Here is a 24,679-nt window from a genome sequence, read left to right on the forward strand (position 1 = left end):
GCTCACGCCAGCACAGTGGGTGTAGAGGTTTTCATAGCACTACCTGTGTAAATGCCATATTTACGAAAAGCAGCATACCAACAAACTATCTCTAAGACAATAAAGAAAGGAGAGAAAGAATTTTGCCCACGAATAAGACAATCTATCACTATCCACTGGGACTACATTTTCACATGAAGAAAGCAGTGAAGTTATGTGGTCCAAATATGATTTCAACTTGAAGTCCAAGAGAACATGTTCAAGAAATATTATCCTCCAAAAGAGGTAAATGACATAGGCTTTTAGAAGTTACTCTCACAGTACAGATAGATACAAACTAAAGTCCCAGGAAAAAAATACTAAAAAAGGAATGTGAGAATCATCTAGCACTATGTGAGCTATGCTGTCCTCACTCGGCATCTAGTCAGTCCATACTTACGAATTTTATCCCATGAAACCTTATCAAAAGTCGAAAACGGTCCAGTTAACTCGCAAAATCACAATTATTAATCCCTATCGTGTGCCTTTGCTCAATAGTTGTCATCTACTTAAGAGCGAAACTGCCATCTACTGGTGAAACACGGGCAACAGCAGAACACGTCAAGCTTGTAGCCCCAGATCACTGAGAATAAGATACTCACATATTAGTGAAGTATTTCTTATGCAGTGTTTTCTGTTTGTGGTGGAGAAATTTAAATACCGGGTGATTAAAGTCGCCCTGCCCGTGAACTTTTATAGTGGAGCACAAATCCAGCCTAACGAGAACAGTTTGACCGAGTTACACATCGCGTGCCAACAGAGCGGTTCTCGTGACAGCGGGACAGATGCTTCTCAGGCAAACGCTGCCTGGGCTGCAGGAAGGGCAGCAGCGACACAGCTTGGCTCACACTGCCGTGTCCCTCTGAATAAGCGGAGGATTAATTTGATTTTTTATTTTTTTTTTTTACGCTGTTTACACCGTAGAGTGTGAGGAGTGGAAGTGGACCCCGTTTTTTGTTTCGGTGGTTCCTGTGTGGGACGGGAACGCACGACAGGGGTGCGTGATGCCGCACCAACAGACGTCAGCGTGAGGCTGTGAAGAGGGTAAGAAAGGCACGCAACTGTCCGGCCGGGTATGCTAATCCAATGTACTAATTTGAAGAAAACGGCTGAATATATTTAGTTCATTGTAGTCTGGTCTGATACTGTGGTTAGCTGTCTCTTCCTTTCGTGAAGTTCCCCTGAAAGATAGGCTGTTCTTGTTTTATTGTTATTGCAAAGGCTTCAACTGCATTTGCGTTCACTGTCAAATTGAAAGTAGCTTATGAAAAGAGTATAAGAATTGAAATTAGTTTCCCATCATGCCTTGTCTCACATAAATGACGAAGCATTTCAAGTTTAACTCTTTACATTTAATCCAGACATTAAAATTCCTGCAGCTTATTCTGTGTTACTTTCCGTCTCACAGCCTTCCTGACTCGCTGCTACAGCAAAGTCACTATTGTTTCAAATTTTCCCCAATTACTGATATGCGCCGCGGTGATGCAGTAGATTGTTTTGTGCCCATCTAATGAATGGACATTGACATTAAGAACCTCTCTGAAAACTATGAGTTTTTGCTGATAGACACAAATGCATTTGTTGAAGTTGCGGCTGTTTGAACACTTTTGCCGCTTTTAAAAACGTTTTTCATTAATAATAAAGTTTATCAGTTGAATTGTACAAGATATATTTGCATTAACCGCAGCATAAGAAATGGTTTTGAAATAATTCATCATCAGTTTTTACATCAAAATAGAGGTATGACCACATTTGGAGATTACGGTTAAGTCCAAAATATTCCAAGTTATTTAATTTCACTAACATGCTCCTTCTGGCAAAGGGTCTTTGTATGGAGCTTAAGATTAGGAAAAGAACGTTTTTTAACCTCAAAGACTTGGAGTTCATCACCAAAGATAAATCCATTGGTCATTGAGACAGTAATTTTTGGCACACTGTTTTTAGTAATTATATTTTTTGGAGGAACTGTTGGTCTCTTCTGTTGCCTAATGCTTTTGCACAATCAGATTATTTTCATTTTTTGTAACCTTATTGTGAACAATGATTTTAACTAAATAACATAATTAAAATGTCAGGAAAATACTACTTTTAAGAGCTGAACTCCACAGTTGATCAAATTCCCTAAAAACAATAGCAGGTGTGAACTCAAGAGCACTGAATACTAACAATAAATCAAACCAGGGTTGTGTGGTTTTTCTTATCCCCATCCATTAGATTGTTTTTTTTATTTTTATTGAATTGTATGGAACTTCTCACATTAGAGTTGGAAAATGTTCTGAATAAGATGCATTCCTCATCTAGAACATCCCAGCATGCAGAGGCTGTTTTAACCTTGGCATGAATTAATTCTGAAACAACAGGAAATGATTTTTATCCGAAACATAAAATGAAAAGTATTTGTGTTTGATCTGAACATTAATGTGACTCACCTGTTGTCTCTGTACAGCCCTGCTGGGAGGTGTGATGGCTGCTGCTGAATGGGTCTCTGAGCCTTCAGGCAAAGTCATGGTGGTTAAAACAGAAAAGCAGGAATGCAGGGACAACAACCATCAGAGACAAAGCATCCTGCAGCTAAATGGGTAAGACGATTGCATGGAGGGGTACCAGTCTGCTCGTTGCCTGGGAGTTTAAGTCTCAGGCTTCATACCAGAATCACATATTTAAATAACCAAAGCCTGGAGGGAATACTAAAAAGAAAACAACAAAACCATTATTTTCCCATTATATCTGTGTGTGAGCTAAATTGATGTAGAAAAATTTCTGTTTGTATTGTATATGTTGTATATTCTTAAGTTAACACAACAGTCCAGTGTGCAGAGAAAGTAAAGTAAGGTTTATTTCATTTCAAATGTGAATTTATGTCGCCCTCTGCAGGCTAAATGACGACAGTGCTGGTACTGCCACCACAGTTTTAGCGATAGAGACACATCAAAGTAAGTAAAGGCATGGAAACCAAAAATATTATCTCTTTAAAACTTAATGAACATATACAAAAACACACGTTTTGTTCAATACAACAGAATCATTATGTGTAGTACTCAGCATAGTGCTGGGTGATAGTCTCAGTGTTATAATTGTTAGATTATTCTTCCTGTGATGTTTTTTTTTCTTTTGCTGCGTCCTGTAAAGGTGACTGTGAAACCGATGGAACAGAGATAGAGTACGGCTACCCCATCACTTGTGGAGACAGCGCAGCAGTCCTGCTGTTTAAGAAGTTTGTCTGTCCTGGAATCAATGTACGATGTGTAAAGGTAGGTCAATATGCTGAGTGTATCCAAGAAGTGCTGATTTATTACGGGAGAGCCAACCACGGTGTACTTTTAAAAAAAATCACTGCTGTATTGTTCCTTTAGATTTATTCTTCCTCTTACTATCTTGTCATTTAAATCAGAGACTAATCAGGAAAAAGGTTTTGTCCTGGGGGACACAAGTTCAACTTCTACCAAACAAAAACAACAAAACATGGACTCACACTTTTAGAGAATGTGTCGAACTGTTCCCTATTTCAATAAACTGATCACAATTACAGTGCTTTAAGTTTTTGGGGTTTTTTTTGCAAAGAAAACATGCACCTTGTTTCCTGACAAATAGATCCACCTACTAGATATTTTATGATACTCCATAATAAGTGACAAAACCAAATAGCTTAAATTTCCATCTGAGTATTACTAGCAGAGGTACTGATTGACTCTTCCACTGGTTTTTATATAAAGGTATGCGTTATCAGGGGCTTTAGAAATCTTCTTGATATTTAACATATTAGGTTTAGATGCTTCACTGAATCTGCAGCCAACTGAACCACCAACATCGTCCCGTCATTGAATTTTGATTTAACACTAAATACCACTTTTCTCCAGATGTCAGTTTTTCACCTCTGCTTTTTCTTTAACCCACAGTAACCATGCTTTCTTCTTTATTGGTATTAGAAATGCTTTATATTTGGCTTTTCTATACATTCTGTGTTTTCCGCACTATAAGGCGCACCTTCAATGAATGGTCTATTTTAAAACTTTTTTCATATATAAGGCGCACCACATTATAAGGTACATAGAATAGACGCTACAGCTGTCTATACATTTGTAGAGTACGATTTGTTCCATACTCTACAAATGTGGATGTGTAATAATAGAGAAATGGTCCCGAGTACTTTATATAGTAGGCTGTCCCAGTCATTGTTTCACTCATGGTGTTGGTGTTGTGATATTGTGCCCAACAGCTTTCTGGGTAACACAGACCAACCGACACACTGCCCCCCCAGCTTTAAATGTATAAGGGCTTGTCCCTTGGTAACCCTAGTCGAAGTACCCCGGATGAATATCTAAAGCCACTTTGTTGACATAAAGAATGTCAACAAAACAGTCCGACTCCGGTCGGCGAAGAGAGCCTTCCGCAACTGGGCCAGGGCGTGGCCGGACGATGATCACCCTTCTCCTTTCGCACACAGCATGTTTATGGAGAACGTGGTGCTAAATGACCTGCAGACGACTTGATTCTACAAGGTCGGTAGGTAGATAAGTCAGTCAAACTTTATTAACAAACCAGCGTTCTGACAATTATCCCAGCATGCACCGTGCGCTTCTTCTTCTACGGGCGAAAATGAAGTCGGCGGCTGCTTACCGTAGTTACTAGACCTGTTGTGGCTCAATATTGGTCCATATATAAGGCGCACCGGATTATAAGGCGCACAGTTGGCTTTTGAGAAAATTGAAGGTTTTTAGGTGCGCCTTCTAGTGCGGAAAATACGGTACATTCTATTTCCTTCTGACATTATCTCCATTCGTTTGTTGTGCATTTTTCAATTTTCAAGGTGTGTGACTTTCAGGCTCCTGTTCCTTTGTGTTTTGACCTTTGTTGCCTTTGGTCCACCTGTTTTCTTTTCGCAACCTTTGCAACTTGTTTGTGCCTGTCACCACTTTTATACACAGCTGAGTGCTCTGGCACACTGGGTTGAATTCCTGCTTTGAAAGACTTTTATACATTTTTTTGTGATGGATCTTCTGTTAGGGAATAATTTTCAATCAAAAAAAATAAAAAAATAAAAAATCACTTCACATTTTTCTTAGTATATTTTGCAAAGCCAGAATGTTCAGATGAAATAACTCTGTGTCAAATCTGTGATTTCTCTTTTTTCTACAAAAATAAATGGATGAATGAGCTTCCTCCAAAAAGAGTAATTTATATTTTCATGCTAAGATTTGCTTCTCCTGTTGCTTGAGGCAGATTTTTCCCACCCTTTGTCATTTCAAACTCCACAGATTTCCGTCTATATTGTAACACCTTTATGATGTTATTAACTTAATACCTTTTTGTATTTCTTGTATGGTTGATTGAATTGTAAATTATTCCAGAGGAATAAAAAGTAGGATAATCATTACATGGGTTAACAGCCTGTTTTACTTTTTATATGACTGTTTACATGGCATAAATTGCCCCGTCTTGCTTTTTACAGTTCAATGACCAGCTCATTAGTCCCAAGCAGTTTGTGCACTTGGCAGGAAAAGCCACTCTGAAGGACTGGAAAAGAGCCATCAGAGTGGGAGGGGTTATGCTCAGGTAAGATTATGAAACATTAAGAAACATCTGTCTTTCTGTTAACCTTTATTTCCACTTTTTTGTGCCGACTGTCATGTTTATGATTTTAAAACAGACGAATGTCATGTCTTGTGCAGCATCTTGTGAAACTATTCAGAACCTTAGTACCATCCAAATTTGTTCATGTTGCTACCACAAACTTCAATGTAATCTGTTGGGATTTTCTGTAATAGACCGATACAAAGCATAAAAATGGAAGGAAAAGCATACCTGTTTATTGTTTCTAAAGAAAAATCTGCATTTGTATTTATTCCCTCTTCGTCTAATACACCTACATAAAATCCATTACAACCATGCTTCTTTAAAGACAGATAATAAATAGGGTCAAATGGTGTGTAACTTAAGTGCATTATTCTGTGAAGGTATTAAAGGTTTGGTAGAGAACATTAGTAAAAAAAAAAAAGCCAACAACATATATTCATGGAGGAGCTGCAAAGATACTCTGCTCAGGTTGAATTGGTCTCTTAGATAACTTTTTATACTCTACAAATCTGGCCTTTGAGTAGTGGCAATGAGAAAGTCATTGTTGAAAGACAAGCATTCAAAGTTTCACTAGGAGTTTTCCACAGGTCATGAGGCAAAACCAACAAACACGTGGAAGAAGGTACTCTGCTCTAACAAGACCAAAAGTGAACCTTCTGCGTCATACTGCAATTCCTCCTGAACACATCATCCCCCCTTTGACAAATGTCGATGATACCATGATGCTTTAGTTAACTTTTTTGGTTAAAGTTGATAGGAGGCTGCAAAAATAAATAAATAACTTGAGTGGTGCAAATGTTCACCTTCCAACCGGAAAATGACCCAAAGCCAGAGCTACGATGGTTAGGATTAAAGCATATATCTTTATGAGAACGGCTCAGTCAAAGCCCAGTCCTAAATCCAAGACAGAGTTTGTGGCAGGATTTGAAAATAACTGTCCGCAGATGGTTTACATCCAATCTGACTGCACTTGAACTATTTTTGTAAAGAAGGAATGTGAAACGGTTTCAGTCTGGGTGAAGCTGTTATAGAGAAAACTCCAAAAGCTTGAAGAGAAAGATTCTTCTAGCGCTGACATTAGAGGAGTTGCATACAAATGCGTGCCACACTGATTGTAGTCATTTTGAAAACACATTTTATTGTCATGGTTCTTATCCACACTACTTTGTGTTGGTCTGTCATATGAAAATCCAAAAAATGCAGTTACATTTTGTGATTGCAATATGACAAAATGTGGGAAAAATTGGGTTTTAATACTTTTACTATTCACTGCAGTGACCCACCTACAGGATTGCTATAATGTAAAATCCAACTTGCACATCTCTGTTTTAGTGTCTGTCTGAGCCTGCATACCAGAGGCAGTGGGTAATCACAACTGTGATGATAGAAGGATCAAATGGTTCACATGTAAGCCTTCGAGCAGCACTTCTCACCTCTTTATCGTGTTTGCACTTGCTGTTGGTGTTGCTTGGAGGCAACACGCAAAACCCAACAGGCGGTATCTGTTCTTTTTATCTTTATGCCTCCAGAGGGCTGACCAACAAGCCCCGCATCAAACAAAATAGCGAGAGGCTGTTAAGATTGTTCAGACCAAACGTCCCCCATGCGACTATGAAAGCAAAAATAAAAGAAAAATGTTTTCTCAGACACTTTGCCATATTATTGTAACCCGCCTGTCCCCTTTGCAGGAAAATGATGGACTCTGGCCAGATAGATTTCTACCAGCATGAGTCAGTGTGCAGCAACACCTGCCGCAGCACCAAGCTCGATGTGCTGATGAACAGCACCCGGCCTCCTCCAGGGGCCTTGGTGCAACCAAGCCTGTCGTGTTTGGCTCTCGAGCCTGTTTGGGGACAGCTGCTTACTGTGACAGGTAGATTACAGTTGGCACATATGTGATTGTTTTCATACCAATCACATATGCTCAAACCACTGTTTTTAGTATTGACATTTCAAACCAAGAAATTGAAGATCACTTTGAAACCAAGCACAAAAATATGATAAATATTTAGGATTTGAAGCCAATTTTACACAGACATAACAGCTTTAGCCCTTGATTAACTAAATGTGTCTGGTCTGGTCGTATTTAAGGGGAAGCGGGCGATGCAGTGGAGTTGGAGGAGTCTTTGGAGGAAATGGTTGGAGCGGCATCAGAGCAGAGTAATGGTTCAACACAGCTTGTAAACTCCACAATCAGCGGACATCCTGTCAACATAAAGAGAGCTGATTCACTTGGTAAATAAAAGACAAAATAATGTTTATCGATTCAATATATATGTTCAATTAGACAGCTGGTTTTGACCTGTTGGCCTCCATCATGTCACACGTTCTGATTATTCTTTGGTTAATCGTATTTTGATATACATGACACATAATGACAATTTGTACTGGTAAAATATTGAAATATGTATAATTTTTACAGTCCTGGTAATAATTTCACACTGAACAAATGAGAAAAATACAACCTTTTGATTGAGTACACTAACATTGGGGTGTGAGAAGTAATCACCATATTTGTTATGCTATTAATTAACAGCGATTAACCATATTTTTTGGGAAACCTAAGTTCAGTTTCTCCACCAAAGATGATTTGATTCTTTGATATAGAATCAAAAAAATTGCTAATATTGAAACTAAAAGTTGTCAACAATCAACTCAAATTAACTGAATAATATTATTCTATTCAATTAATTAATTGAATAAAATCTCAGGTCCAAAACCAAATCTAACTAAGAAGAACATAAATCCCAGCCCTCCCCCAAAAAAATCATGATCTGAAGACTTTTTAGGAAACGCCTTCAAAAAGTTCTAGAAAGTTGAGCTTTTTAGAAAGTTGAACTTTTTAGAAGGTCTGAATGCTGTTAACATCTTGGATACTCATCATTTCAGAAAAAAACACATTGTAGCATCAGCATGCAGACATGGTGGTGGCGGTGTGATAGTTTTGGGGGCTGCTGAGCTGCCCCAAAATTCATGGTTCATGACTGAACCATGAATTCTGCTTCTACCAGAAAATCCTGAGGATGTCCAACCATCAGTTCATCTCAGATTTTATGAAGCAGGACAATAATCCAAAACCAAACTTATTCAAGTCTGGACGTAAATATGATCAATGTTGGATAACTGTGGCAAAAGCATTTAAAATCTTTCATTTTAAAGCTTGTGTACATATTTGTACCAGAGATGCTAATTGTGGAAGGTGCTGTGTTTTCATTTCTGTAGAAGGGAAAGTTTAATCACCTTGCCACCAAAAAACAAAAAAGAAAAGAAAAATCATCTGCCAGATGGTAATAATGTCAGAAAGGATCTTTTCTTAAGAGAAGAGGTCTTTTGTAGGACAGGTTCTCAAAAAGATTTACACAGGGTTTGTCCAGCCATCGCTCTCATCTCACCTCTCGTAACCACGAAAGGTTTGACCTCTCTGACACAGCGAGCCTGCAAACCTCTGAATCGGCAGTTGTGGGATGCTCCTGCCGACTTGTCCTTAAAAAGTTGCTGACCACAGTCAGGGGGAAGAGTCATGTCCATTTATAAAGCCGCAGACAGCAGCTGACATTTCCAGGTGTGGTCTTTTTACTTGCCGGGGCTGCAGCTTTGATTTAAAGGCTTTTAAAGGTGACCTGATCAGGCACCGTTCCAGGCGGAGCTCAGTCAGTAAAACGTCCCGCTGATGATGCCCTGAAAAGCAGATTGAAGCGCCTCGCTGCACGTTCCGGATTGCTTGTCGCTGCATTTCGAACAAGTAGATAATTCTCAGCGAGCGTGCTCAACCTCTTGAGCTGGAGCCGTTCGGCTCCATGGAAATGTGCTTCATTCTAGTTTGTATTCCCCTCATGGAGGAATAAATTAAGCAAACTTATAAATGTAAATGGGAACTGGAACACTTTCAAATATTTTACCATCGTGACGGGAGTTTAAGCAAACATCAGGGGGCATACATTCATTTCCTCTAAGATAACACATCTAGCATGCTATGCACTTCATCACCCTAACCTAACTTCTGTTTTTATCAGTTTTGTGCCAACATCAAGTTATATTTCATTCTCCTTCAAATCCATCCTGCCCTCCTTTCTGCCTTCAGAGAGCTCCTCTTTCCTAACCCATTTTCCTGCTCTTTCCTCTCAACATCTGTTTCCTATTTAACACCTTCTCTTCTTTCACTTCTTTTTAAATGTTTTTTATCCATCTATGGCATCTAGTTCTGTCATTTCCTATGTTTTTTACTTGAAATTACAGCCCCAGATGTCCCCTTGCTTCTCCTTCCCACCACATTTATCACAGATTACTTATTAATCTTTACCGTATTTCTTTAGTTTTTTTATTTTTTTATTTAACATCGCACACTGGAATTCATATCTTCATGTGCATCAAATCTATACTGGTGCATTTATGGCTTTCTCTAATTTCTCTGTGGCCATTTTTAAACCTCTTAATGGAAGGGAAAAAAACCAAACTCTCATATGCACAGAGTTCTTATCATGTAATCGATCTTCTTCAGGTGGAGTGATGAGACTTTGGAGGGGTGTAGCAGAGTCTGGGCTGATGGTGGATGTACTGTCTGGCCTCCATGCTAAACTTGTGAACACCCTTAAAGGTGTTGAGCTTCGCAGCGATAACGGCAGCCTGCAGGAGACAGGTACCAAACTGTGTCGTCACGTTCACACTCAGTGCCTCGCAGAAGTATTACAACACTTGAACTTTTTGCTTCCCCCCCACATTGCAAATTCAAGATTCTGCTTATTTTATTGGGATTTTATGTGGCAGACCAACACAAAGTAGTGCAAAATTATGAAGTGTAAGGAAAATGATCCATGCTTTTTAAATACTTTATAAATAAGAATCTGGAAAGTCTAGCATGCATTTGTAATTAACCTCATGTACTTCTAAATAAAATCAAGAGTTAAAACAGCTAAAACAAAATGATACCTTTTAACCTACATGCAGTATGTGTGGCATAAAACTAGAAGTGCACATCATAAATTAATCTTTACAGATGCTCTTTGTCGAAAACTGATTGAGCTTGAGTTGTTTTGCAAAAAGTATCTCAATCTAAACCCCAAAGTAGCTATAATTACATTGTACATGGTTCTGAATCATGGGGGGTTGAATATAAGTGAATGCCAAGGTTTTGGAAAAAAACAAACTTATAAATATAGATTTTTTCTCACCTGAATTGCTTATGTACAATTGAAAAAAGATTGTTATTCATTATTCAACACTTTGGCTTACTTTTTATTTTTTGGGGGTCAGATGCTCATATACTGAATTCTCTGTGTGAGATGTTTGGACTTTTGGACTCGGTAAAACAAGCCCTGGACCTTCGGTGCACTCAGAACCAAGAGAGTAAAATCCATCACGGTGTGTATGTCGAGAACGCTGCCAGAGCCAATGCACGGTCCACACGCTGATGCCCCCGGTGAATTTTACCAACTGCTATCTTGTTTTGTGTAGTGCTGGACGAGATCTCGGAGGAACGCAGGAAGCAGAGCTGCAATCAAAGAAAATCTTACAAGACCTCATCCTTGAAACACCTCCGACCTCACCGTCAGAGCCAGCAGAAAAGACCCGTGCACGACTCGCTACTGAATGAAAGGACAAACACAGTGATCCGTCCGCTTTCTTTCACCAGTTTATCTGCTGCATCTCATGCTCAGGTCTTCAGCCATTTCTCTGCCCCCGCTGGCTGGAGTCACCTTGTTGGAGCCGGCAGGACAGACGGAGTGGGCCAAAGTGGCAACGGGAAAAAAGATACCTCAGGGCAGAACAAAGAGATGAAACAGAAGACGGTACTTCTTCCTGGAGATGGTCCGATCAGATGTGACGAGGCGGGGAAGACAAAAAGCTTGCATGACACCGAGAACGTTAAGTAGATTTCTGTGGCTCAAACTGAGAGAAAAATTCAAGAGATTAAATAAAAACCCGCAGTGGAGACTCCACACTCACTAATATGTTGGGGAACAAACCTTCCTCATTGTGAGGTATCCCACGTCTATTGGATTGGGTTTTTAGAACCATTAGATGTATGGTGGATATATAAACTAGATCCAGATAAAGGTACTGTACATTTCCAGCAGAAGTTCCTGAAGAACGGTGTCTTATTAATGGTTACATTGTGGTGGCTGACTGGTGTATAAATGGGTTTTCTGGTGTAATAACTACAGAAACAGAGGTACAGATGTACACCAGACAAATTGTGATGTTTAAAATAAGTGTTGGTTTTAGGCACTTTATAAGAAAAATTCAATCAAAGAAAAAAATATTAAATAATCTCTTTATTGACACTCTGACCTGTAAAGTACATTGCTAATGTATATATATATTTTTTCACTTTTATAATGCTAAAACACACAGTACTCAAGGAACTTAAAATACCATTTTCCTTTTTAATTTTATACCTTTTATGTAAACTCAGTTCACAACAAATGACATTACAACAAAGTAACTTTACAGGAAAATTATGCCGCCCAATTCATTTCCAGTTATCTAAAAAAGATATCAAGAATCAAATTTAGTCAGTTACTGATCTACATACCTTCTAACTTAATCCGAATTATAATACAGTACAGTCACATTCAGTTAATAATTTGAGACCTATTTGTAAAAGGTTAAGGAAGGCAAGCTGAATGCATAAAGTATCAGCAGGGGACAATTGGGAGTTGGGGGGACAGAAGGGAGACAGACACAGAAGCACCTAACCAGCAGTACTTTCCAAGGACAGAAATACAAAAGGAGAACACAAGGTTAACAGCAGCAATTGCTCACTCTCTCATTTTGTCTATGTAAATCCACCAAATTACTGAGCTCAGTGTATCTTCTGTTGGAAGAATAACACAGACAAGACACAAAATGAAGTACAGCAGAAACGTCTTTAACTTTTTTGTCCTGGTCCGGGACATGTTCTCAAAACAAAAGCAAATAGTCAGGGGTAGCTTCTAGAAAAGAAACTTAAAAAGGAGAGAAAATAAACATTTTAACATTTGGGGATATTAAACAATGAATGGATGAATTCACTTTATTAATCCCACTGGATGTTCATTGTTATGAATTTTGTTAAGGTGTGTGCGTGTTGAGTGAGTATATTATTTCTTTTCTTACTAGAAGAGGTTAACTGAGGCACTAAAGCTGCTAAAATAAGAACCTATCTCTTGTAATGCTAACACTGCTCTCTGTTCTTACCTCATAAATCAAATATTGGCAGTCGAGACCGAACACTATGCGAATGTTTTCAAACTTAAGGGCAAATGGTTATGTTTTAGAGGACATCTCAAATTCTTTGGACAGAAATTTTGGACAATTTCTTATTATTATTATTATTATTATTATTATTATTATTATTATTATTATTATTATTATTAATTTTTTGTTTTTACAAATGTATATTTTTTAATGTGTGTAATTTTTTATTATTTTATAATTAATCTGGCTGTAAATATTTGCCCAATTTGAATTAGAGGACATATTTATTGCAAGTCGAGTTTGTTGTTTAAATGTACAAAACAAACTAATAAGTAAACACACTTAGATATGTTTGAAATGAAATGTGGCCAGGAATTAAATGTGGGATATCTTGATTTAAATTGTAAATTATACTGTAAAAACTGGTTTTATTATTTATTTTACTTCATTGCACGCAATATGCAGAAAGAAATAATAATTTAATTGGTTTAATTGTTATTGGATTGGTTTACAACTCTAGATCTATAACTCTAGATTGTTCCTCTTTAGGTCCAAAGATAATGACTTCAGTTTTATTTCTGTTCAGCTGCAGAAGGTTTTGGCACGTTTATCTGTTTTAAGCATCTATTCAGTGACTGTCAACAAATTTCCAAACCGAACACTCCTGTCAAACAAATGTTAATGAATGGCTTGCCTTGGTAATTCATGCTTTTACATGAGACACACTGTCCTCTATTAAAATGTCAAGTCATATTCAATATTTTAAATAACTTTATTGTTAAATAATATGTTTTCTTCAATAGCTTCCATATTGTGTGCCACATTGACTAGAAATCAGTGTGTAATTGTTGAACTAAACTCTATATATGAGGCACATGCATTTTTATTCCATTTTAACTAAATTTTTATTTTTGTTACCTTTTTTTTTTTTTAGCTTAAATTTAGTATTTCTCTTCAATAGCTTCTAGGTCATGTGACCTATTACGGTAAGTCAAAATCAGTGTGAAATTGTTATAGATCTTCTATTCACCAAGTTAAAAATATCAATTAAATTGACTAGAGCAGTGGTAGACATGTGCTGATGTGTACGACTTACAAATTAAAATGAATCCGTAATGGAAGCAACTATGCAAATACTAAATGGATATTTTACAAATTACATACGCTTTAAATCAGAGTTGCCTAAGTCCAGTCCTTGAGATCTGTGCTATTCTACATCATTTGGATGAATCTCATCTTAAACACACATGAATCAAATGTCTGGGTTCCCCTTATTCTATATATGGAATAATGGGGATATATAGAATCACTATATTATTCTATATATTCAGTCAGTCAGCTTTTCAGAGGTCTGGTATTGAGTTCATTCTTTTGATTCAGGTGTGTTGGAGAAAGGATGCATCTAAAATTTGCAGCATTCTAGCTCTCGAGTAGAGGACTTTGGCACCTCTGCTTGAAATGAATGAGATAGTTTTATTGTCAACATATGAAGTTTACTCTATATTAAATGAATTAGATTTGTTTTTCATGTTAAATAATAAAGGACACATTAAAGTAAGTGTTTCATAATTTACTTATTATTTTTTTGATAGTTGTTCAACCATTAAATCAAACCAGTCTATTCATAAAACACACTCTACCCTGGGTTGTTTTGGAACTTTTGCATCTATGGTGTCTGTGTCTCCCTGCTTTTTTGCTAATTTGATTTCCACTTGTTGGATATACTCAAATTATAATATGCAAATATAAACATATATTTTGGTAATGAAGATAAATGGTGTCGTTCAAAAAGACCCATGATGACCAGAGTCACCTTGTTAGATAGTGATAACGTGTTAAATTTTTCTTTACATTCACACCTCTCAGGCTATCGATTCTTTTATTGCCAGGCTGTGGGTAAGAACAGCAAGATGCTAGAGGACTTATTGACAGCCCAGACAGGAAAAAGGGCTTGATGCAGGTAAACAGTAAATTTCACATACAATTTTATTTAAATTAAAAACTTTCACGTCACTTGCACTTCTTCTCTCTGATTTGAATGCCACAGTTCCCCTTCCTAAAACAGAAGCTAATGTGTGATTAAAAAACCCATCAGAGAGCATAACTCGTGTTTTCTTCAAACCGTATTTGCTTCCAGTAACCCAACGATCACAGATGTCACTTTCTTTTGTCAAGGCGGTCTTTCCATAGAAATAATCATCCAGCCGTTTTTCCTGGTATGATTTCCTGTTTGTGTTCAGCACCGCTCTGCATGCCAAGGCTGAGATAGACAGTGATGGTGTTGCCTTTGACAACTTCTCTTAGAACTGTGATGATATGTTATTACACATTGCCGCACGGCACAGCCCGTCCAGATGTAGGTGTTTGTCCAGGGTTATGAGTGGCAGTCGATAAAACGTCTGATAAAATGACTATCATCACTTCATAGCTCTCAGCATCTCTGCTGACACCTGTCCTGCTGTTTGAATTCGCCAGTGTTTTGCAACATCACATTACTGCACATTGAAATACATTGCAGCAAAACATACCCCAATCAAAATACTTCCTTTGTTTCAATAATTGTGCTTTAAATACGTGTCTGTCGTATATCAAGCAGGCGTAATTATAGGTTTCGTCTTGACATATGTTAGTCTCTGCACAATTAAATAAATTATCTGGAGTGCAATGGATTGTTTATTTACCATTCTGGACTAATAATATTAGACTCCATGTGGCAAACGCCTTTTGGAAATAGCAAATACAATTATTTGGCCACCTTTAATTTAATATTCAGCTGTAATGTCCACACATAACATCTAAATTGAAAGATGTATAGCCAATTTAGTTCTGAGTCACAGCTAAATGTGTTATCCCAAAGAGGAGCTGCTTCAACATCAACCTTTGTGCTGGATGTTAATACAGAGTGCTTCCCTCCCTTGTTTTGCTTTCTTGTCACACCTAAGTGTTTCAGATCAGAAAACAGCTCTTTTGTTCTAAATGAGGTTTACAACCAAAAAGTGCTGCAGGCCTCCCTTGCAGCAGCCAAAATGGGTTTATGATTCATCTTCCATGTGAGAGGTCCAAAGCAAAATGGACACAAAAGCTCTTTCCTCGTTTGCCAAAAAAAAAAAACTAAACAAAAAAATCTGCAATATGAAAACACTCATTTTTGGTTATTTGAAATGCTTGGTTACAGTTGCTCCCTCACTACTGTGGCATCAATAGTTATACGTAGATGTTAAGGACAATTATTTTTCCCCCGATCAAATTAATTTGGACACCTCTTTCTCTTTATAAATAGAATCAGAATTTAGGATCATTTTTTTGAAGAGGAATGTGAAATAAATACAGTCTCGGACCATTAGAGTTGAAACTTTTATCAAAAGTTACCAGGGTATTAGCTTCCATTTTGATGCCTCTCAGTTTACTTTACTGGAAAATCTTAACACAACTGTGAAGATTTATTCCAGCTGACAAGGTCACTCAGAGTGGAGAGCTCACTTTGAATTTGAAACCCAATTGAACACAAAGAAAAAAGTGAAAAAACAAAAAAACTAAACTAAAAACTTTGCAGGAACTTGATACAAAAACTGGATCAATAAACAAAGTGTGGAATGCAAAAAAAAAAAAAACTAAACAAAAAAATCTGCAATATGAAAACACTCATTTCTGGTTATTTGAAATGCTTGGTTACAGTTACTCCCTCACTACTGTGGCACCAATAGTTATACGTAGATGTTAAGGACAATTATTTTTCCCCCGATCAAATTAATTTGGACACCTCTTTCTCTTTATAAATAGAATCAGAATTTAGGATCATTTTTTTGAAGAGGAATGTGAAATAAATACAGTCTCGGACCATTAGAGTTGAAACTTTTATCAAAAGTTACCAGGGTATTAGCTTCCATTTTGATGCCTCTCAGTTTACTTTACTGGAAAATCTTAACACAACTGTGAAGATTTATTCCAGCTGACAAGGTCACTCAGAGTGGAGAGCTCACTTTGAATTTGAAACCCAATTGAACACAAAGAAAAAAGTGAAAAAACAAAAAAACTAAACTAAAAACTTTGCAGGAACTTGATACAAAAACTGGATCAATAAACAAAGTGGAATGCAAAAAAAAAAAAAAATCAGTTTTGAGTTTTCTGTCGGAGTACTTGAACTCAGCTACCTTGGCAGCCAGCAGCCATTAGGGAGTCTTCACAGAAACCTGATCAGCCAATCAGTTATGGACTTTTGAAAACTTGCAGTAAGTAAGTAAGTAAGTAAGTAAGTAAGTAAGTAAGTAAGTAAGTAAGTAAGTAAGTAAGTAAAGTAAGTTAGTAAGAAAAATAGTCATTTTTTTCCACCACATTCTTCAGACAGATGAGAGAGTAACAATGTAAACTATCAGAGATTGCAAATCATGTTTCCTCCAAGCAGAAACAGTTTCATACTCAGAGTTTCCAACAGATATTTTATTGAATAAAATGGGAAACTAACTTTGAATTTAAATAGTAAAAAAAATTAAAAAAATATTATTCAGACAACACTTCTAATATACAAAAATCTTTAGGGTTAAAACATATTTAGATTGGTGACATTATCTCAGGTCAGGCAAGGATACTTTGTAACAGCAGTCAAATGTGTGTAAAAGATCAAGTCTGCTTTGGCCTGTTTGCTACATTTGCATCATGAGAACGCCGTCCGTTCTTATGAACAACTTACGTAACAAGTCTATGGACACGTCAGACGAGCTGGCAGAGATGCGTCAGACCACTTACTTTGAAATAATTATTACATCTGTTTGCATCTGCTTTGTGCACATTTCATTAAATCCAAAAGTGACTTCTGCAGTCCAACATTTCAAGGACATAATAACATAACCAGCTGTTGCTAGAGATGGAGAAAAGTAACCCCATCAAATGCAAATTGAATACACACAATATGTTAAACTTCCTAATTTATGGAGAAATATGCCTTGCAGCTGTCATTGGAAGGTGCAAAGGCATGTGTACCTGTCATAACTGAGAATATGGGACTTATCTTGGCTGTAAACAAAATAAAAAGAAGGAAAATGGAAACCAAACCTTTTCAGTGTAGAATATTTTTATATATACGGATCTCTGATACAATTTTTAGACACAAGAATATATAACATTTTTAACTGGCTCTGTCAAGGTAAACACATCATCAGCTATATTATAATAAGGTTATTATAAAGACTGGCATTCTGATGTATTGTACAAAATAGCTCAGTGTCAGCCATTTGTTAATATTTGTGCTTATAAATGTCACCTAGAGTCTGGGTGTCACAATCCTGCAATAGACAGCATGGGTTTTCCTATCATTATACGATTTGGGATGCAGCATGAACCAAATGTTTGCTCCACATTCTGGTGTTGCTTGTCCGGCATCTCTGGAAAAAGAGTCCAGCAAATTAAAATTAATCTGTCACTTTTCAACTTGATATTATTAAATATCAAGGGGAGGAAAAATGACACAAACCCCCCCAAAACAAAACCGTGTTAATCATTGTAATTTCTATGGGAATGGTGCCTACTTGAAAAATAATCATGACAGGGTGACATTTTAGGTAGCACTGCAAACGTTGTTGACTGGCATGTACCTGTCTGAAATAACAAGAACATAGACCTGTTACCTCTGCTGACTCATGTTTCAGCAGCCAGTACTGTTTTACACTGTCTGAATTTATCCCAAATGTTGGTTCTCTAAACTATGCTGCCTTGCAAAAGTATTCATACCTTATTGAGGTTTTCCACGTATCGTCACAGCACAGTCTCATTGGGATTTCTGTGGTAGACCAATACAGAGGACTGCACCAACTGAGAAGTGGAAGGAAAAGGGCATATTTTAAGGGTTTACAAATAAAAACCTGTATTTTGCATTGAGGCCACTTTACTCTGTTACTCCTAAATAAAATACAGTGCCTCCAGACAGATGTGTGTTATTTAATCTTAGTATAAATAGCTCCATGTGGTGTCAGTGGTGTGTTAGACAATATTATTGAACAAAGAGCATCGTGGTCAGGTTGGATCAAGGGATCTATTGTTACTCTGGCACAGCAACTGCAGAGATGCGCAGCTCAGATGATGTGACAACATGTTGACAGGACATTTATTATTTATTCACTAAACAATGCTGCCCTTTGTAGAGAAATTGCAAGAAGTTTCTTTGATTAGATGAGACCAAAATGTAAATCTTTCCCTTCATGCAAACTATTACTTGTGGCAAAAACAGTACAGATGCTCAAGCATTTCTGCAAAAAGATAGTCTATACTAAACTGCAGTGCAATGAGACAAACAGCGTCAAAACCTAATTTACTTTTTTTTAAAGAGATGAATTTGATCATATCTTCTAAAATTTATAAAATTAAAATGTTTTGATATTATTTTTATTTAATTAATGTAATTTCCAATCAGGATCTCAAGACCCCCAGCTTGTTGATTCACAACCACAACTGGACCACACTTCTGAAAACCAACCAAAGTCCAGACCTTAATCCAGCTCAGGATGTTTCAAGTCTTGAAACCTGATATTTAGTGATGCTTTCCATTCAATTTGACTGAGCTTGAGCTGTTTAGAAAGAGGAAAAAGCAGGAACACCTCATCGCTTTGCAGATGCACTAAGTTGGTCGACACACCTTTGATAGCTTGTATTTGCAATGTTAGCTGGTCCTACAAACTGCTGGTTTATATTAGCTGAAACTAAACTCAATTCAGTTTTCAGATTTTATTTGGAAAAATGTTTTTCCTTCCACTTCACAATTATGCGAGCCTATCACATAAAATCCCAACAAAATACGCTGAAATTTGTGGTTGTGACATGACGATGTGAAAAAAAAAATTAAAAGGGTGTGAATACTTCTGAATTCAAATCAAACTGCTGCTAAAATATACGTCAACCAAGTTGAGGACATTGTACAAAATATCTGCCATGTTCCCCCAAAGCAGCCAAAGATCTTCTATTTCCCACAGATCTGACAGATAACATGGGATTTTGAGCACACGGTCACACACGGTGTCGAGTTGAGCTTGGCCGATGTCAGAAATAGCGGGGTGCCGTTCCTGCATCTGACCACTTGGAGGCGCCCGGCTCATGCTTTGAATGGAAAAGCTGAAGGCTGGGGAGGGAAAGTGGGCTCGGGAAAGAAAATTTCTCTCCTGAACTGTTTACCCTGACGTCAGTTTGCAGAAGTAGCTCTGCCCTGTCTCCCTCCAGTGTCTCGGAAACTCCACTCAGTTAAAAAACAAAACTGAGGGAAATAGATGGACTCCGCTTTGCCTGCTGCCGCCTTCCTGGACCCCACGGAGTGAATGAAATGACTTGTTCGTCACATGTAAAGTGGACTAAAACATGTACACGATGAACACCTGCGCCTTTCTGCTGATTTTAAGTGTCCAGATCTACGCCGATGGCATCGAGGGGCCAACAGGTAAGACTGGTGTAGACCTTAGTCTCCTACAGTCAAGCTGCGAAGTTTTTCTTTCTTTCTGTCTTGTTTTTTTTTTCCAAACATGCGTGTGAAAGTCTGCAGAGAGGAAAAGCGGAGCGGGTCTGGTGAACGATGACAACTTTGTGGCACAGCGTTCCTGCGTTTATCTGCGGCTTTTGTCCCGTGGCGACTTAGGAGTTTGATAATATTGCAGTGGAAAAAACTTACACATTATTGTAAATCCGATATTTTTGACATAGCCTAAATGTTTTTTTATTTATTTAGAAAGGCACTCGCCAGAGTGCGTTGAATTTTTGCTAAACAACACGATCCTCGGCACCTATCTGACCCAAGCCCACTCAAATTCCCAGGTAGATTCAAATATTTGATTATGTGGACAAAACTCAACTGAGAGAGGAAGGGGGCAGAGAGAGGTATAAAGTGCGAAGAAGATGTGAGTCAATATTTGCAAGTCTCCTAAATCCCCCCACATGCCAAATCAATTCCTTCATAGACTGAAAACCTGCAGACTTTCCATTCTGGAATCAGGTTTCATAGTTGATTCAGTGACTCCATAAAAGTTTGACATCCCAGTGTGGGTTGTTGCACAGGAATCATCATTGATTACATAAACCAAAATCCTTCTTTCTCTATGGAGAACTTGTTCCCATCGATTCTCAAAGCTGCAGATTTCTTTTTTCTTTTTTCCTCCAAGATGATATGGAACCAGTGCCGGTTCCAGCATTTATTACGCCCTGGGCGAGCCCCTCCTTTATACTCCCACCAACCCCATTTGGCAAAAACCAATAGCTTTTTATTACAGATGGATTGAACCAATAGGGACAAAAAACAAACAAATAAAAAGCTGATCTGTCTGATATCACAGGTAGGCATAGAGCATTATGACAGTGACGTTTTGGATGTAGTGATAAATATTGTCTGACCTGAAATATGAACTGCTTTTTTCAGCTATAATTTCCCTACTATTATTATTATTATTTATTAAAATGCTTATACAATATTGATTATACGTTTAGCTATGCTTAACTCACTGGATAATTGGGATTGAGGAAAGCTAAGACAGAAGTTTATCAGTAATTTTAAGAAAACTGATCAGAATTTTGTAATGATAGTCTAAATTGCAATTCAGTCTTAACATGTATTGTACTTTCAATGCTAGGGTAAATGAATTCCTAATGAACAACAGCAACAACAACAACAAAAAATCAAGATGACAATTTTTGTGTTTAGACTAGTTTTAAAGGATCTTCAGTCATTGTAGGACGTCCAGATCAAAGTCAAAGTATTTTAAATTTTGGATCAGAGAAGATGAAACGCAGACCAGAGGCCCCCAAAAGTGATACTTTATTACTAGATTGGAAGCCATCATGACTTGCAGACTATTTTATGTAATCATTTGCTACCTCATGCCACCCCTAAGAACATGCTACCCTGAGCAGTGAGCCAAATCATCCACATCAAAAACTGTGACTGTAATGAACCCTTAGCAGAATTTAGTTTGGGACCATTGTGACAGCTTAAATAATTTTAACTGTGCAATCAACTATGAATTTCTTAAATACAGAAATTTTAAGATGTGACACCAGCTATTTAAATTCTCCAAGCCTTAATTATTTGCATATTTGTGGACTTGCAATCGTTTAAAAGGATTTCAGAGAAAGTTCCAGAGTGAATAGAGTCGCTTTAAATAAGTTTGAGTAATGCCTCACTGCATTTCCCCAAGGTTGCTGTGCACTGGTGGTCAGCTGTCTGAAAAAAAGCTAACGATAACTAACAACAAACCAGTGAAATTAAATTATCACATAATTTTAAAACTATGACTAACATGGTGGAAATGACTCATAGTTTATTGGTAAATTGAGAAGTCAAGCTCTTTTGAGGCCCCTTGAAGCCCCAGAGGGTTAATTTGCTTATGTTTTGGGCCGGCTGTGGGTTCAGCTGCTGCCTCTGGGCTTCTGGGGTTGCAGATAGAGGAGACTTCTTCATTTTATTCGCTTCATTTTATGTTATTGATTAAACTGTGTTATTTCAGCCTTTTCCTGCAGTCATCTGTGGCCCTAGTGTTTCAGCAGGATAAAAATCTTTTCAAAATTCAAATCAGTCATGGAGGTGGACAGACGCACTTTCTGAAAATAAACATGTTTTATAGGAATCCGACACAAACCTTTTCGCGGTCATCCAAATTCATGCGCACACTCAGCTCTGTTCCCTGAATTTGGTCTGGTATTTGCTGTATTAGCTCTATGCTGGCTCTTTACCCTGAAAGCTGATATGAACTGGGGGGCCTGTTTCTGTTGCACACATCCAAATGCAAAAATGTACCTCTTCAGGGGAGATAAAGCGATGGGGGCGGGGGAAGCATTACCACCGATAACATTTTCACTCCGGGATGCTTCAGCAACTTTAGACGGCGATCCACTCGATATTTTTGTCATCAAGACAGGACCCTGTTCTTGGTTTTCATTAGAAAAGCTTCTCGGCGTGGGCCTTGTGTGCACAACTGAAGCAGAAATGACAAGAAGTGAGTGGAGCACGTCATTAAGAGGAATGGGCTGAGACATATGACGGATTCAATCACACGTACAGGTAATTAAAAGAGCTGAATGGAACAGCAACGCTTCACTACGCAACGCTGTGTGCGACGGTCTGTTGGCAAATATTTACGTGCTGTTTGGAGTTCAGTTTCTGAGCCTCGCACCCAAAGCCATTGACTTCCTGTTGGCCATTAATAATCACCGCTGGCAGGTATCAAGGCTTTTCTTCCCCTTTTGTCCTGCCTCCTCTTTGTGGAAAACGGATGAAAGCTCTTTATCTGTTTCATTTCTTCTAATAGATACATTGCCTCATTACAACAGCATGTCAGTGTGTTTTTATTGAGATTTAATATGATAGAGAAACTCAAAATAGTGCATGAAGTGCGAAGAGGGATATATGGCTTTAAAAGGCTTTAGTATTTTGTATTTAGCATCACACGTCCCTCTATCAAGCCTGTGCAGCTTCCTAGTCTCTGCTGAAGAAAAGCATCCCCACAGCATGATCCTGCCACCACCGTGCTTCCTCTGGGGGATGAGTCTGATGTGTCGTTCTTCCTTTTCCCATTGTTTGTGTTGCCACATGAAGCTCTATCAAATACAATGAAGTGTGAGGTTATGAAAAATGTGAAAAAGTTCAGTATGAAAACTTTTGCAAGGCATTACTTTTGTTTCTTTCTTTTCTGTTGAGTTCAAGGTGTTTTGTAGTTTCTACAGGTCTAGCTGACGCTGCTCAGCTTTGCGATATGGAGGCTCTTTCCTTCACTCGACTGACTGCAGGGTGGTTGATGAAAGAAAAAAAAATGCTATAATTGTCCAGTTTTTGGTGTTATTGTTAGAATTGGTGTGTTTTGAACCTTATCTGACTCTTTCACGCTTCTTAATTCGCCTATTTGCCTTTTTACTGCTGTTTGCACACCAGCCATCTCTTCTATTAGCGGTGCAGATTCTCAACTGAATGGTGTAATTACCTTGTGACTGATGACTCATTTCCAAGATTTATCTAAACTTAAGGCAGAATGTCCTTTTTGCTCATTCGACTGAATGAGATAACACTTGGACTGAGATGAAAAGGCCTGTGAAGCCGAGACTGACTGGCCAAAGTGTGGAGTGGAATGACTAACACTTTAGGACTTTTGGCTTAAACTGCATAAACATCAGCATAGGAAACTTCATCTGGTACAACAAGCACATATGAGCTTTCGGAAATGAAGATATTATCAAACGATCCTCGAATGAAGAAATCAAGCATGACAGGAATGCGTTTATAAACGGAAGCGTTTTTTCTATTCATCACATGTGGCTAGAAATTGTTGCAGTGCACCATTTCTTGCCAAGTACGTATGACGAGACGGCATACTGTACCTGAACACGATGAGAGTCGGAGGTCCCGTGTGAATTATGTTCACAGCTGCTCTGTTTAAAACAAGACTCGGCCGTTTTGTTTGCCCTGTGTTTCATTTGCAGATATTTTGAAGATCAGGACTGAAATTATAATTCAATATTACACATTTAAAGGCTGAATGGTGGGAGATTAGTTTTGTTATAATGCTGATGTGGATATCTTTTTTGGACTAAATGTGATGCTGTTTAATTTTGGGTTCTTCACACTTTAGATCAGGTAACATTTTAGCTGTAGGTGACCACTCTAGAACAGGTTTTCGATGATGTATCGAAGTAGAGTGATTGTATGATCACATCTAAGACTCTCTCTGAACATTGCTATTATATGCATGGCTGTATAAGTTTTTTCCCCCACTTGGTTTTGCTTTACTTCAACTTCTCAGTGTTAAAGGTCAGTTACACTTGAAACAATTTGACAAAATTGCACAAATAGAAAAATCTGCTTGTGCAAGAAATGTTCTTTGTGCTAAATTTATGTAATATGTTTCTCTTTACACTCTTCACACACATTGCTACAATTTTACTGGCTATCTATGAA

At 37.8% G+C, this 24,679-nt stretch overlaps 2 protein-coding genes across 5 annotated transcripts in view; both read left to right on the forward strand.

The window, feature by feature from the left end:
• Positions 1-580: 580 nt before the first annotated feature.
• LOC103478459 (glucocorticoid modulatory element-binding protein 1) lies at positions 581-11,528 on the forward strand. Its single transcript, XM_008432343.3, has 10 exons — positions 581-1,062; positions 2,465-2,597; positions 2,893-2,951; positions 3,148-3,269; positions 5,468-5,571; positions 7,281-7,465; positions 7,684-7,827; positions 10,091-10,228; positions 10,843-10,950; positions 11,044-11,528. The coding sequence occupies exons 2-10, from the start codon at positions 2,482-2,484 to the stop codon at positions 11,460-11,462; spliced, it is 1,395 nt and encodes a 464-aa protein (XP_008430565.2). The 5' UTR covers positions 581-1,062; positions 2,465-2,481; the 3' UTR covers positions 11,463-11,528.
• Positions 11,529-19,867: 8,339 nt separating this feature from the next.
• Positions 19,868-24,679, forward strand: part of ptprub (protein tyrosine phosphatase receptor type Ub) — a 228,206-nt gene continuing 223,394 nt past the window's right edge. For 2 of the 4 annotated variants that reach the window (XM_008432338.3, XM_008432340.3), the window contains exon 1: positions 19,868-20,185. In XM_008432338.3, coding sequence (XP_008430560.1) covers positions 20,107-20,185 — 79 coding nt within the window. In that variant the 5' untranslated portion in view covers positions 19,868-20,106. The remainder of the gene's footprint in view (positions 20,186-24,679) is intronic. The other 2 variants (XM_008432339.3, XM_008432341.3) reach the window with 1 other exon arrangement.

The sequence above is a fragment of the Poecilia reticulata genome, chromosome 16 (assembly GCF_904066995.2).
Source record: "Poecilia reticulata chromosome 16, P_reticulata-male-v2, whole genome shotgun sequence".
NCBI classification, from domain to species: domain Eukaryota; kingdom Metazoa; phylum Chordata; class Actinopteri; order Cyprinodontiformes; family Poeciliidae; genus Poecilia; species Poecilia reticulata.

Coding starts and splice junctions, on each gene's coding strand:
- LOC103478459 (XM_008432343.3), top strand. CDS start 2,482: ATGGCTGCTGCTGAATGGGTCTCTGAGCCTTCAGGCAAAGTCATGGTG. Junction 2,598..2,892: donor AGCATCCTGCAGCTAAATGG/GTAAGACGATTG, acceptor CGCCCTCTGCAG/GCTAAATGACGACAGTGCTG. Junction 2,952..3,147: donor AGCGATAGAGACACATCAAA/GTAAGTAAAGGC, acceptor CGTCCTGTAAAG/GTGACTGTGAAACCGATGGA.